Source organism: Pistacia vera, unplaced genomic scaffold, assembly GCF_008641045.1.
Source record: "Pistacia vera cultivar Batoury unplaced genomic scaffold, PisVer_v2 Contig260, whole genome shotgun sequence".
NCBI lineage: Eukaryota > Viridiplantae > Streptophyta > Magnoliopsida > Sapindales > Anacardiaceae > Pistacia > Pistacia vera.
The window spans coordinates 614228-629272 of record NW_022196069.1 but is presented as its reverse complement, the minus strand read 5'-3'; the positions used below and the strand labels follow the sequence as shown (position 1 = coordinate 629272).

The 15045-nt window shown below is 37.2% G+C and overlaps 2 protein-coding genes across 2 annotated transcripts; both read left to right on the top strand.

Moving 5' to 3' along the window:
* The first annotated feature begins 2758 nt into the window (after positions 1 to 2758).
* On the top strand, positions 2759 to 4127 carry LOC116132799 (shikimate O-hydroxycinnamoyltransferase-like). The gene is made up of 2 exons (XM_031418466.1): positions 2759 to 3196; positions 3294 to 4127. Exons 1-2 carry the CDS (start codon positions 2759 to 2761, stop codon positions 4125 to 4127), a joined length of 1272 nt encoding a protein of 423 aa, XP_031274326.1.
* A 9103-nt stretch (positions 4128 to 13230) lies between these two features.
* LOC116132797 (shikimate O-hydroxycinnamoyltransferase-like) lies at positions 13231 to 14222 on the top strand. Its single transcript, XM_031418465.1, has 2 exons — positions 13231 to 13697; positions 13785 to 14222. The coding sequence occupies exons 1-2, from the start codon at positions 13260 to 13262 to the stop codon at positions 14220 to 14222; spliced, it is 876 nt and encodes a 291-aa protein (XP_031274325.1). The 5' UTR covers positions 13231 to 13259.
* Positions 14223 to 15045: the final 823 nt, after the last annotated feature.

The following is a 15045-nucleotide window of genomic DNA, read 5'->3' as shown; positions in this document are numbered from 1 at the left end:
TGAAAAGCGGATACTAATTCAGGCCTCCTTCTAACGCCAAACTATTGATGCATGATTTTGACACCAATGACTCACACATGTAAAATGCTAAGATGTTCTTAGAAATTACATGTGAATGATTGTGATAATCTGATGCAAAGACTGAATGATAAATGAGAGATGATTTTTAAAGTGGTTCGAATGCTTAAAGCTATTCCTATGTCCACTGTTTCTTTTATTTGTGAGAGATTACAAGAGGTCGTGTATAGCGAACAGTGAGCAGAGGTACAATAACTGAGTATTCAGAGAGAATATCAAGTATGTTTCTTTCTCGTAGGTTATCTTTGCTTTGAAAAGAAAGATTACAATCAAAATGAAGGTTCGGAATCAGAATCCCGAAAATGAGAGTGGAAGTCCACTATTTATAGTAGAGGAATTTTAGATAATGATTATAAATCTGCAAGTGGGTAGGTGTCGTGCAAGTCCTTTCTTGCCTCACATTAGCTGCTAACTTAGGAAGTGTCAAATTATCTGAGGTGGACAGGTGTGCGATCCTCAATCACTGATAGACAAATCCTGAATCTGTAAAGTTGATGACAATTGTATTCTTTCTGTCTTGGGACGACATGACAACTCTTAAATGACGCAAAACCTTCATGAATTCTAATTCGTGCTTGCTAATGTAAGCTTATGTCGACCTGATTTTTTAGGCATAACATATCTTTTAATGAATTTGTGTCATTTACAAATAATTTTTGTTCTCTTTTATATTTAAATTAACTTTATCAAATAATTGTTATATGTAATAAGAAAACAGCGTGTTCTAATAAAAAGGCTGAGTGGAAAGCGTGTTCTAAACGTGTCTCGTGCAGAGAACTATTGGTCAGAGCTAAAACGAAGGGGAGAAAGCTAGCCATCGGATCGTTATATCTGTGGCTAGATGGAGAAAGCTACCCAGACGGTGAAGGCTATGAGAGAGGTTGAGGCTTTTGCTCTAGTTGCTGAAGAGTTAAAATTTGTGGCTACTCAATTCAGGCGCCTTCACAGTAGACAGGTTCAGCACACCTTCAGGTTCTACTCACAACAGTGGAGGACATGGGCCGCATGCTTCATCCAAGCTGCATGGCGCCGTTATTCCAAGAGAAAGAAAACGGAACATTTCCGCAAGGAAGAAGAAGAAGCAGAAACATCAGATGGCGTCCAAAACAACACAAGCGGATTTTACGGCAGAAGATGCCAAGACCGCCCGGGAATTGGTGAAGCCACAAAAACCTCCGGAGCCGGATTTTACAGCAGAAGATGCTGATTGATATGCGTGATGTATTAAAAGTCATTTAACATGCAGATGACTTGCCACTTTTCTGATTTTAATCATCATGTGGGTATTTAACTTGATCGGTCATTTGTGGGCATTTATTATGAGTGGATGACAATTTCCTACCAAGGTTTGTCGTAAGTACATTTCTCACCATAAACTTTGAAAAAAACAATTTTTCACCCATTGTCAATTTCCGTCAATGGAATATGTTACATGACGGGGTTATATGTTACCTTATAGCGATAAAACTGTAAGTACTATAACACTTCTTACTATTTGAATTTATAATTTTGAACGAGGTTGAATAACATTTTCCCACCTAAACTTTATTTGATATATTTTTTACCCCTAGTTTGGTTTATATTAATTTTAGGTTTAATAAATTAAAAAATAAAAATAAAGCCAGCTATTAAAATTATAAAAATGAAAAACAAAAAGTTGGCTAGAATCGCACCTAACTAGGTGCGAATAAGTCAGAATAGAACCTAGCTAGGTGTGATTCGAGAGGATCGTTGGGTGCAATACCAGAAATTTTTTTTTTTTCATGTTTTTCAAATTTTCATAATTTTTTATTTTCGGATTTTTTTAAAACTTTCAGTTTTTTTCTTTTGTTTTTTGGAAATTTTATTTTTATATAATTTCATAAAATATATACATTTTAAAGAAATATTGTTTTGCAGTTTTATAAATATTTAATTGACATATATTATTATCATTTATAAAAATAATATATATAATTTTAAATTTCTTTAGAATCACATATTTTAAAAGTGAAACTTCCATTCCATTATAGAAATTGAAGATATGGGTTTAAATGACTAATTTTCAAATTGCTGAAGCTAATTCATGCATTTGTAATTTAGGGGTGTAAGTAACATAACCCTATGATATATATTATACGAACTAACAAAAATTCCCTTCTGTTGTTAAAAATAACATCTGAATTTAATGACAGGTGGAAAAATGTTTTTTTTCAAAATTTATGGGTGAAAAAGTAATTACGGCAAACTTTGGGTGAAAAAGTGTCATTCACTCTTATAAGTGGCATGGCATGAGACAGATGGTTACCTTACACTTTGGTACATAAAAAGGCCAAAACCAATATGTTACCTCATACCCACTTTTATTTTTTTAGTCTTTTAACAGATAATATAAATTATTTCACAAAACGTGAAAGTGAAACATAGTGTCTTTTACAAAAAATGAAAGCGACTCTTGGGTGTGCTTTGATTACCTTTATTAATTTCATTATTAATTTCAGGATCTGAAATGATTAATCAAGGCTGACTCAAACACCCTACTAAAAAAAAAAACAAAAAATTACATCAATCATACAACTAGCTTTAATTCTGTGAGGAAAATTTACATAAATCATGCAAATAACTTCAATTTATCGAAAGAGTTAAATTGCATTGGCCTTCTACAGTTTGATTAAATAGCAAAAACTTTCTGAATTCATCCATGGAGATTCATGTCAAGGAGACAAATCTTGTACGCCCTGCTCAAGAGACTCCGAACCATTCTCTATGGGTCTCTACTTTGGACCTGTTGATGGCAGAAAGACCTCAGGTCCCTCTTGTCCACTTCTTCCGTCGGCCACCGCTGCCGGCGTCTGATAAATCCAGTTTCTTTGACACCTCTCTGCTTAAGGAGGTTTTGAGCAAAGCTCTTGTGGCGTTCTACCCTTTGGCTGGGAGGTTGGGAAAGGATGAAAACGGGAGGCTGCAGATAGAGTGCAATGGAGAGGGAGCTTTGTTCGTGGAGGCTGAAACAAGCTGTGTTATTTATGATGAGTTTGGTGAAGATGACTTCTCTCCAAGCTTGAGGATGAGGCAGCTTGTTCCTACTTTTGATTATCCATCAACTCAAATCTCTTCTAATCCATTGCTTCTCTTACAGGTATAAAAATCCATTATATAATATTCTGAATCTTAAAGATCATTTCATGTAAGATTCTGTCATATTGATGATTTACGTAATTGTACGTAATTGGAAGGTAACTTATTTCAAGTGTGGAGGAGTTTGTCTTGGGATCGGGTGGCATCATATATTGGGAGACGGAACTTCTGCCTTCCATTTCATCAACTCATGGGCTGAGTTAACACGAGGTTTGTCTTTAAGCATCACTCCATTGATTGACCGAACCATACTTCAATCTCGAGCCCTGCCTTATCCTATATTTGACCATATTGAATATCACCCACCTCCTTCCATGAATTTTGAAGAATTACAATCAAGTCCTTTACCTACTTCCATGGCCAGACTTAAACTATCGCTTGATAAAATCAACACCCTTAAAGCAAAATTCAAGAAAGATCATGGTGTCATGTATAGCACTTATGAAATTATTGTCGCATATATATGGCGTTGTGCGTGTCTCGCACGTAGATTGCCCGATGATCAAGTAACTAAATTGTACATGCCCATAAATGGACGGCCAAGATTAAATCCTCCACTCCCATATGGATATTTTAGAAATGTAATAGTTACTGCTACACCAATTGCCTTGGTGGGTGATATTCAATCGAAGCCGTTGATTTATACGGCAAAGATTATTCATGAAGCATTAAAGCGGAGAGATGATGAATATTTCAGGTCAGCTTTAGCTTATTTGGGAGAACATGATCCTGATCTAACCACTGTCAAGCAAGGAGTACGCACTTGCAAGTGTCCCAACCTAAGGATAGTGAGTTGGGCCAAAATGCCCATGTATGATTCAGATTTTGGATGGGGAAGCCCGATCTATATGGGTCGGGCTAGCATCCCTTCTATAGGAGAATCATACGTTTTGTCAAGCCTATCTGATGAAAGGAGTGGATTATATGCTTAGAAACTATGCCATGGAGCTCTCAAGAAGTTATTTTACAGTGAGGGAGTTGGCCCTTTGAAGAGTATTATAAGCTTAGCTCTCTGTAAAATAAAATGAAAGAGTGTGTAATACATGATCTTAGCATCAACTAAGTGAACATCTACCTTTGTTCTATGCATATTTTGAACTCCAATATTTCATGTTTTCATTTTCTTCTTCTTTTCTTTTTCTCTCTTCGGAAACGTTAGGATGATTCGTGTCTAGCCAGACTAATATATATACATTCAGTGTATGCAGGAGTTTCACATCGCTAGTGTGAGAGTTTCTACAATCCTATATGATATATGGGGTTCCTTAGATAAGCAAGAGAAATCTCTCGGTCTAATGTATAACATATGTGGCTCTTGAATAAGGGGTTTTTGGGGTTTAAAAACAAGTTAACCACTTTTTTTCCCTCCCAAATAATGGCTTAATAACCTTTCCCATCCATATATTTTTAAAATGACATTTTACTACCCAAATTAATATTCTGGCAGCGAACAAAGAACAAACTCAATCTAGCCTATGAGGTTTTTGAAGAGGAGAAGCCGATGAGTTTTTGGGTGGTGGAAGATTGGATTTTGGTATTTGGGATTGATTGAAATTTGACTTGAGAGAGACAGTTGCATAAACCCTAATCGCCCAATTGTCAACGATTGGTGGGATCGGCGGGTATAGGGTTTGAGGGGTTTTGGTGAGTAATGATCAGAGAAAAGAATTGTGGCGGTGTGGGGTCGCAAAGATGCCGAAATCAGAAACGGAATATAAATTTGGGTAGTAAAATGGTATTTCAAAAGTCTGTGGGTGGGTAAGTGTGATTAAAATCCTTTAGATATTTGAGATTAGAGTAAACGACATATTCCCACCCAAGTTTGACAAAATCCCAAGTTGGTACCCCAAGTTCCATTTATTCCGGATTCTCACCCTTGAAGTAACGGAAAATGGTAAGATATAACGATTTAGGGGTGAATTGGTCATTTTGTAGAGGAGGCGCACATTAGTAAATCGTCGGCCCTAACAAAGCTCTGGCACATGTTAGCCAACATCACCGCCAATGTTTTTCTCCATTTTCTGGTGATTCTTCCACCCAAAATCACCCTTGTCACCACTAGTCAAACCCTTATCCTCCCTTCTACAAAACCTTACCCTTCACAACCCCTCATCACTCGCCAATCGCCAACCACAATAGTTGCCACATGCAACTGGTTTTCGTCAGTCTTCACCGGCGAATGGCCACTAAACGGTTGTTGGGGACATAGGGGTTTTGTATACTTGGAGACATTGGTTGCAGTGGTGATGTCCAATTGGATTTTCGTCGCCAGAATCAACCGAAATCTAGCGAAGAACAACGAAAACCTAAGTTGGACGGCGTCGGCAATTGGAAGGGCCAATGACTCAAGAACCAGAGCGGTTTTGGATGACAGATGATGGGGAAGGTGATGGAAGTGACCAGGGGGTTCAACGCCAACAGAAACAGCCTAGATCCGATGAAAATCGAGAGGGTGCGCAGTCACTAAGGTTGTAATTGAAGTAATTTGAAAATAAAATGGTTAATTTTATAATTTTAGTAATTTAAGGGTTAAAACATAATTTATTAATTTAGGGTTAATGGCATTATGGTAATTGCATCCTCACTATCCTCAACATTGTTAACAGTGTTATTTTAAGGGTGAGAATCCTAAATAAATAAAACTTGGGATATCAACTTGGGATTTCATCAAACCTTGGGTGGGAATATATCATTTACTCTTGAGATTATTTATAAGTGGTATGGCATGATACACATTGGCACCCAGCCAATTACACGTTGGTACATAAAAGGCCAAAACCAATATGTTACCTCATACGGTCATACCCACTTTTATATCAATCATGCAAAGAACTTTAAATATGTGGGGCAAATTTTCATCAATCATGCAAATAACTTTAAATATGCACCGACTTTCTACGGTTTGATTTATTTGAAGAGTTAAAATGCATCGAGTTTCTACAGTTTGATTAAATAGAAAAATAAAATTCTTGAACTAACAAAAATTCATCCATGGAGATTCATGTAAAGGAGACAAGTCTTGTACGCTTATCCTACATTTGACCATATTGAATATCACTCACCTCCTTCCATGAATTTTAAAGAATTACAATCAAATCCTTTACCTACTTCCATGGCCAGACTTAAACTATCGCTTGATATAATGAACACCCTGTTATGCAACGGAAACTTAAATTCTAATGCTAGCTATTGAATATAATAATAACAAGTAGTAAAACATAAATAAATAGCCAAAATTAAATACAAAAATAAAGAATACCAGGAATTAACGAGGTTCGGTATTGAAACCTACGTCCTCGGACACTGCAAAAGAAAACTCTACTATCTCCAAACAATAATACAAACTTTTAGGCAATACAACAAATACCAAAAACAAAGGGGAGATACAACAAAACTTACAAACTAAAGGGTCCTTAAAGAAAGAACCATAAACAAAAGAAGTATAATAGAATTACATCTTGGGATACAAATAACATTGATTTAGGTCCTTATATATAGGCACCAAAAGTTTCTTACTTTTCATTCATTTTCAATGTAGGACAAACTAACTCATTTTGACCTATTACATATAAGTCCTTAAATCTTTCTCCATTATCACTTCTACCCCATGTGATTTTGCTAAAAGCCATTTTTCAACACACCCTTAAAGCAAAATTCAAGGAAGATCAAGGTGTCAATTATACCACATTTGAAATTCTGGCAGCACATATATGGCGTTGTGCATGTCTCGCATGTGGGTTGTCTGATGATCAAGAAACTAAATTGTATATGCCTGTAAATGGACAATCAAGATTAAATCCTCCACTCCCATATGAGTATTTTGGAAATTTCATATTTAATGCTACACCAATTGCCTTGACAGGTGATATTCAATTGGAATTTTTGATTTATACGGTGAATATTATTCATGTAGCATTAAAGCGGAGAGATGACGTATCAGTTTTAGCTTATCTAGGACAATATGATTGTGATCTAACGGTTGTCAAGCAAAGAGTCCCCATACACAAGTGTCCCAACCTAACGATAGCGAGCTGGACCGAAATGCCCATATATGGTTCGGATTTTGGATGGGACAGCCCGATCTATATGGGCTGGACTACTCTCCCTTCTGTAGGAGAAAGGGAGAATCGTACATTTTGCCAAGCCCATCGGATGAAAGAAGTTTGTCATTGATTATGTGCTTAGAAACTCATGCCATGGAAGTTTGTCATTGAGATGCGGCCATAGCCATGGCTGGATCAGAAGCAGATGAATGTTTCTTGATCAACATTTCCTCCTGAAGCAGCAAGTCGAACAAATCGTCAAAAGTGGTGGTAGGACGAAGGTGAAGCGAAGTAATGAATTCCTTATAATCAGGCCCTAGACCATCCACCACCTCGTCAACCAACTCAGAATCGGGAAGAGAAGAACCTGCAGCAGCCAAGGAATCAGAGATGGATTTCGCTGAGAGCAGATAGTCGATCATCTGAGTGTCAGATTGCTTCCGAAGAGAACGAAGCTGATCCCGCAGACTTCGAAGATGAATCTTCCAAAAAGGAGCAATTCGCTTGTCAAGAAGAGACCAAGCTTCTGCAGCAGTGTTAAATGGGAGCAACATATTCTGAATTAATGGAGAAACCGTGGCTTTTATCCAACTGAGCACAAGACAATCGGCTTTCAGCCACCTATCGTACGTGAGCAGGATTCACAGTTTCATTTTCCAGGAGTGGAGGAGGAGCCGTAGCCGTGCCATCCACCGTATGCCGCAAATCGTGGAGACTATGGAAGCAGATGACTCGGACTGAGTCGTTGTGGACACACTGCTTCCTTTCTGTTTTAATGAACTCTTGATACTTGAAGCTTCTGACTCCTTCAGTACCCTAAACACTTCTAACTTTTTATTCATTTTATTTTATTTTTGTTTGTTTAATATTAACCATTGGATTATTTAAAGCAAATTCAATAGGTGATTTTTTTCTGCATAATTTTTCAATGCGTAATCATAAAAGAAATATAAAATACAATTGGTGTTATATTATTCATACTATCTTTTAATGAATTTTTGTCATTTATAAATATTTTTTTTTCTTTTTTATATTTAAATTTACTTTATCAAATCATTATTATATGTAATAAGAAAACAGCAATCATGATACGATAGAGCCAAATCTTTTGGTATCAAAGGTAGAGCTACGCGCCTACCGGCCTACGCCATGAGAATATTCCAGAACATAAAACGGAGGGGAGAAAGCAGTGTCCGATCGTCATATTTGTGGCTAGCATCTACTCCGTCCATACCTCTAGAAGAAATTGTTCAGCTTTTTTTTTTTATATAAAAAATTTAAAAAACGCGGTGCAAAATGATACCTCAGGCGAAGCAGAACTGGATTATAAGTTTCTGCATTTCACCTGACCGACGCAACCCAAAGAAGCTGAGCAAGACACAGAAGGAAGAAGAAGAAGTAGTTTAATTATTTCTAATACTATACATTAATATTGCTCCAGATCTATATCATGATACTAAGTTGTCGTATCTTGAAGCTTCATGACTCTTTCAATGAAATGATATTCAACTTCATAGATTGGCGAATCTACTACTTTTGTTTTAGTCCGGGCGTCCCTTTTGCCTCAGGTAATTACATATATAGAGCCTGAAAATTACCTAATTAACGTGCTTTGTCTGGTGAAAGTATTGATCTTGTCCTAATATTCTACTCGTGCTTTGTAAGATCGGACTCTTCGCCGCCTTGGTTGGAGCCTTCGGTATATCTTGACACACGCTAGCTAAAGTCATGTGAAAGTATTGAATGGCTAAGAGAGTTATCCCAACCTTTATGGTGGTCAGAACTGACCCATGATGGCGGGCATTTCTCTCGTGGTGATGGTCAGAACCATCATTCCGGCGATGATAGGAGTCTTCCTGCCTTACACTCTTGCGAGGGTGCTCATGCGATGTGGCGTGGGACGGCTCATGATTCGACATACTGCCAATTCGCAAAGCCACAAATATTATAACTGCTTCACGATCGGTATTCACTGGTTCTTTTGAGCCCTTTGGTCCATTATCAGTCACTTGCTTTCCCTTGTCTTTACGCACTGTAGTACGTGTGGCAAGAGCTTTCGCTAGTTTCTACGTTTTAGCACAACCTACAGGCGTCTTTGGTGGCAACATCGCTTTGTCAGAATTGGGCGGTACGACCTGATCCAAACGATCGAGTCTTTGGCTAATCATTTGGAGAGTATTGTGGAACCTCTCTAGATAATTCATTATAGCTGGGTTGAGCTGAGAGGTGGAGGGGATATCTATCGCGATACCTTGTGGAACTGGAGGTACTTCAGGAGAAGTAACATCCTGTACTCGGGGGATCTCCTCGTTGTTCGTACTAGTTCACTCGGTTTCAAGACCACGAGCCATTTGTTCGCGAGTAAAACTAATTAATCAAAGATTCTTGATGAAAAACGGATACTAATTCAGGCCTCCTTCTAGCACCAAACTGTTGATGTATGATTTTAACACCGACTCACACGTGTAAAATGCTAAGATGTTCTTAGAAATTACACGTGAATAATTGTGATAATCTAATACAAAGACTGAATGATAAATGAGAGATGATTTTTAAAGTGGTTCGAATGCTTAAAGCTATTCCTATGTCCACTGTTTCTTTTATTTATGAGAGCTTACAAGAGGTCGTGTATAGCAAACAGCGAGCAAATGTACAATAACTGAGTATTAAGAGAGAATATCAAGTCTGTTTCTTTCTCGTAGGTTATCTTTGCTTTGAAAAGAAAGATTACAATCAAAATGAAGGTTCGGAATCAGAATCTCGGAAACGAGAGTGGGAGTCCACTATTTATAATAGAGGAATTTTAGGTAATGATTACAAATCTGCAAGTGGGTAGGTGTCGTGCAAGTCCTTTCTTGCCTCACATTGGCTGCTAACTTAGGAAGTGTCAAATTATCTGAGGCTTGGACAGGTGTGCGATCCTCAATCACTTATAGACAAATCCTGAATCTGTCAAGTTGATGACAGTTGTATTCTTTCTGTCTTGGGACGACATGACAACTCTTAAACGGCGCAAAACCTTCATGAATTCTAATTGGTGCTTGCTAATGTAAGCTTACGTCGGCCTTGATTTTTTAGGCATAACATATCTTTTAATGAATTTGTGTCATTTATAAATAATTTTTTTTCTCTTTTATATTTAAATTAACTTTATCAAATAATTGTTATATTTAATAAGAAAATAGCGTGTTCTAATAAAAGGGCTGAGGGGAAAGCGTGTTCTAATAAAAGGGTTGAGGGGAAAGCGTGTTCTAAACTTGTCTTGTGCAGAGAACTATTGGTCAGAGCTAAAACGAAGGGGAGAAAGCTAGCCGTCGGATCGTCATATCTGTGGCTAGATAGAGAAAGCTACCCGGACGGTGAAGTCTATGAGAGAGGATGAGGCTTTTGCTCTAGTCGCTGAAGAGTTAAAATTTGTGGCTACTCAATTCAAGCGCCTTCACAGTAGATAGGTTCAACACACCTTCAGGTTCTACTCACAATAGGGGAGGACATGGGCGGCATGCTTCATCCAAGCTGCATGGCGCCGTTATTCCAAGAGAAAGAAAATGGAACATTTCCGCAAGGAAGAAATAAGCAGAAACATCAGATGGCGTCCAAAACAACACAAGCGGAGGTTCATATAGTATCAGCGCCAACTTCTTAGCTACCAGGTTTGCAACAAATGCACTTCGAGGTATACATCGAAACAGGAATGCCAAGACCGCCCGGGAATTGGTGAAGCCACAAAAGCCTCCGGAGCTGGATTTTACAGCAAAAGATGCTGATTGATATGTAGCAAAGACGATGTATAATACACACATGTTATCTTGGAATTATAGTTGTTGCAAGGCTTGCGGGAAGAAAATTAGCATGTAGGTGGTTTGTTAACATAATATCACATTTTTGGCTACAATTTTAGTTACTCATCATCCATGGAAGATTTAACTTGATCGGTCATTTGTGGGTATTTATTATGAGTGAATGACAATTTCCTAGCAAGGTTTGTCGTAAGTACATTTCTCACCATAAACTTTGAGAAAAACAATTTTTCACCCATTGTCAATCTCCATCAATGGAATATGTTACATGACGGGGTTATATGTTACCTGATAGTGATAAAACTACGTAAGTACTATAACACTTTTTGGGTATGTTTGGTTTATTATTTTGGATAGGATTTTGGGGATAGTATTGGATAATTGAATATGAGAGTATTACGAGGTAAAATTTAAAAATTTATAAAAAAAACCCCCTAAGTTTGCTAATTTAATAAATACCCCCAACATGTAAAATGACAAAAATACCTCCACCACCTGCAGTGCTAGATTCCGGCTACCACCGCCGGAATCTGGCCGGAAAATCGCGTTACGACACAGACCAGTCAGATCTGTGTTGTAACGCGTCGTTATGGCCTTTTCCGACCAGATCCATGCCAGATCTAAGGCTTGCCGTGGCAGTCGACGGCCGAAAAAGGCCAAAACGACGGCCATCTTTGCTGACAGCCAGATCTAGCATTTTCCAGCCACACCCATGGTGCATCTAGCCGGAAAAGGCCAGATCGGTGAACTTTTGGCCATTTATGGTCGTCAGGTAGGCCGTTGTGCAGATTCCGGCTACCACCGACGATGGTTGCCAGAATCTGGCAAGGATGGGTCGCGGGGTTGTTTTTGATAATTTTTAAACTTTTTTCAGGGTGTATTTGATGAAATTAATAACCTTATGGGGTCTAAAAGTAATTAAAAAATAGAGTAATATTTCTGGAATAATGTGCCAAACATTATTTGGAGAATAGGATTGAGAATAGGGATAAAAATAATAAGCCAAACATGACCTTTACTATTTGAATTTATAATTTTGAATGAGGTTGAATAACATTTTCCCACCCAAACTTTATTTGATATATTTTTCACCCCTAGTTTGGTTTATATTAATTTTAGGTTTAATAAATTAAAAAATAAAAATAAATCCAGTTATTAAAATTATAAAAATGTGAAAAAAAAAGAAAAAAAAATTTGGCTAGAATCGCACCTAGCTAGGTGTGATTCGGGAGGATCGTTGGGTGCAATACCAGCCACTTGTTTTTCATGTTTTTCAAATTTTCATAATTTTTTATTTTTGGATTTTTTTTAATTTATCAGTTTTTTTCTTTTGTTTTTTGGAAATTTTATTTTTATATAATTTCATAAAATATATACATTTTAAAGAAATATTGTTTTGCAGTTTTATAAATATTTAATTGACATATTATTATAATTTATAAAAATAATATATACAATTTTAAATTTCTTTAGAATCACATATTTTAAAAGTGAAACCTCCATTCCATTATAGAAATTGAAGATATGGGTTTAAATGACTAATTTTCAAATTGCTGAAGCTAATTCATGCATTTGTAATTTAGGGGTGTAAGTAACATAACCCTATGATATATATTATACGAACTAACAAAAATTCCCTTCTGTTGTTAAAAATAACATCTGAATTTAATGACGGGTGGAAAAATGTTTTTTTTCCAAATTTATGAGTGAAAAAATGTAATTACGGAAAACTTTGGGTGAAAAAGTGTCATTCACTCTTATAAGTAGCATGGCATGAGGCAGATGGTTACCTACCCAGTTACACTCTGGTACATAAAAAGGCCAAAACCAATATATTACCTCATACCCACTTTTATTTTTTAACAGATAATATATATCATAGGGATAATATAAATTATTTCACAAAACGTGAAAGTGAAACATATTGTCTTTTACAAAAAATGAAAGCAACTCTTGGGTGTGCTTTGATTACCTTTATTAATAAAGGTAATCATTAGAAGATATATCCCATTATTAATTTCAGGATCAAATGATTAATCAAGGCTGACTCAAACACCCTACTAAAAAAAAAAACAAAAAATCACATCAATCATACAACTAGCTTTAATTCTGTGAGGAAAATTTACATAAATCATGCAAATAACTTCAATTTATCGAAAGAGTTAAATTGCATTGGCCTTCTACAGTTTGATTAAATAGCAAAAACTTTCTGAATTCATCCATGGAGATTCATGTCAAGGAGACAAATCTTGTACGCCCTGCTCAAGAGACTCCGAACCATTCTCTATGGGTCTCTACTTTGGACCTGTTGATGGCAGAAAGACCTCAGGTCCCTCTTGTCCACTTCTTCCGGCGGCCACCGCTGCCGGCGTCTGATAAATCCAGTTTCTTTGACACCTCTCTGCTTAAGGAGGTTTTGAGCAAAGCTCTTGTGGCGTTCTACCCTTTGGCTGGGAGGTTGGGAAAGGATGAAAACGGGAGGCTGCAGATAGAGTGCAATGGAGAGGGAGCTTTGTTCGTGGAGGCTGAAACAAGCTGTGTTATTCATGATGAGTTTGGTGAAGATGACTTCTCTCCAAGCTTGAAGATGAGGCAGCTTGTTCCTACTTTTGATTATCCATCAACTCAAATCTCTTCTAATCCATTGCTTCTCTTACAGGTATAAAAATCCATTATATAATATTCTGAATCTTAAAGATCATTTCATGTAAGATTCTGTCATATTGATGATTTACGTAATTGGAAGGTAACTTATTTCAAGTGTGGAGGAGTTTGTCTTGGGATCGGGTGGCATCATATATTGGGAGACGGAACTTCTGCCTTCCATTTCATCAACTCATGGGCTGAGTTAACACGAGGTTTGTCCCTAATTAGCATCACGCCATTGATTGATCGAACCATACTTCAATCTCGAGCCCTGCCTTATCCTATATTTGACCATATTGAATATCACCCACCTCCTTCCATGAATTTTGAAGAATTACAATCAAGTCCTTTACCTACTTCCATGGCCAGACTTAAACTATCGCTTGATAAAATCAACACCCTTAAAGCAAAATTCAAGAAAGATCATGGTGTCATGTATAGCACTTATGAAATTCTTGTCGCACATATATGGCGTTGTGCGTGTCTCGCACGTAGATTGCCCGATGATCAAGTAACTAAATTGTACCACTGCCCATAAACTGGACGGCCAGATTAATCCTCCACTCCCATATGGTATTTTTGAAATGTAATAGTACTGCACACCAATTGCCTTGGTGGGTGATATTCAATCGAAGCCGTTGATTTATACGGCAAAGATTATTCATGAAGCATTAAAGCGGAGAGATGATGAATATCAGGTCAGCTTTAGCTTATTTGGGAGAACATGATCCTGATCTAACCACTGTCAAGCAAGGAGTACGCACTTGCAAGTGTCCCAACACTAAGGATAGTGAGTTGGGCCAAAATGCCCATGTATGATTCAGATTTTGGATGGGGAAGCCCGATCTATATGGGTCGGGTAGCACCCCTATAGGAGAATCATACGTTTGTCAAGCCTATCTGATGAAAGGAGGTTTCATTGATTATATGCTTAGAAACTATGCCATGGAGCTCTTCAAGAAGTTTTTACAGTGAGGGAGTTGGCCCTTTGAAAGAGTATTATAAGCTTAGCTCTTGTAAGATAAAATGAAATGAGTGTGTAATACATGATCTTAGCAACAACTAAGTGAACATTCTACCTGTGTTATATGATATTTTGAACTCCAATATCCCCCAGCAACCTACTGCATGTTTTTCTTCCGTTTCTTCTTCTTTTCTTTTCTCTTTCGGAAACATTATGATGAGTCGTGTCTAACCAGACTAATATATGGTACATTCAGTGTATGCAGGAGTTTCACATTTCTAGAGTGAGAGTTTCTACATACTATATGATATATGGGGTTCCTTAGAAAGCAGAGAAATCTCTCCGTCTAATGTTACATTTGTGGCTCTTGAAGGGGTTTAAAAAACCAAAAACAAAA

What these genes read in the sequence shown, in the direction of transcription:
- LOC116132799 (XM_031418466.1), top strand. Translation starts at nt 2,759, where the DNA reads ATGGAGATTCATGTCAAGGAGACAAATCTTGTACGCCCTGCTCAAGAG. An exon ending in ATCCATTGCTTCTCTTACAG is followed by an intron (nt 3,197 to 3,293) that starts GTATAAAAATCC and finishes CGTAATTGGAAG; the next exon opens with GTAACTTATTTCAAGTGTGG.
- LOC116132797 (XM_031418465.1), top strand. Translation starts at nt 13,260, where the DNA reads ATGGAGATTCATGTCAAGGAGACAAATCTTGTACGCCCTGCTCAAGAG. An exon ending in ATCCATTGCTTCTCTTACAG is followed by an intron (nt 13,698 to 13,784) that starts GTATAAAAATCC and finishes CGTAATTGGAAG; the next exon opens with GTAACTTATTTCAAGTGTGG.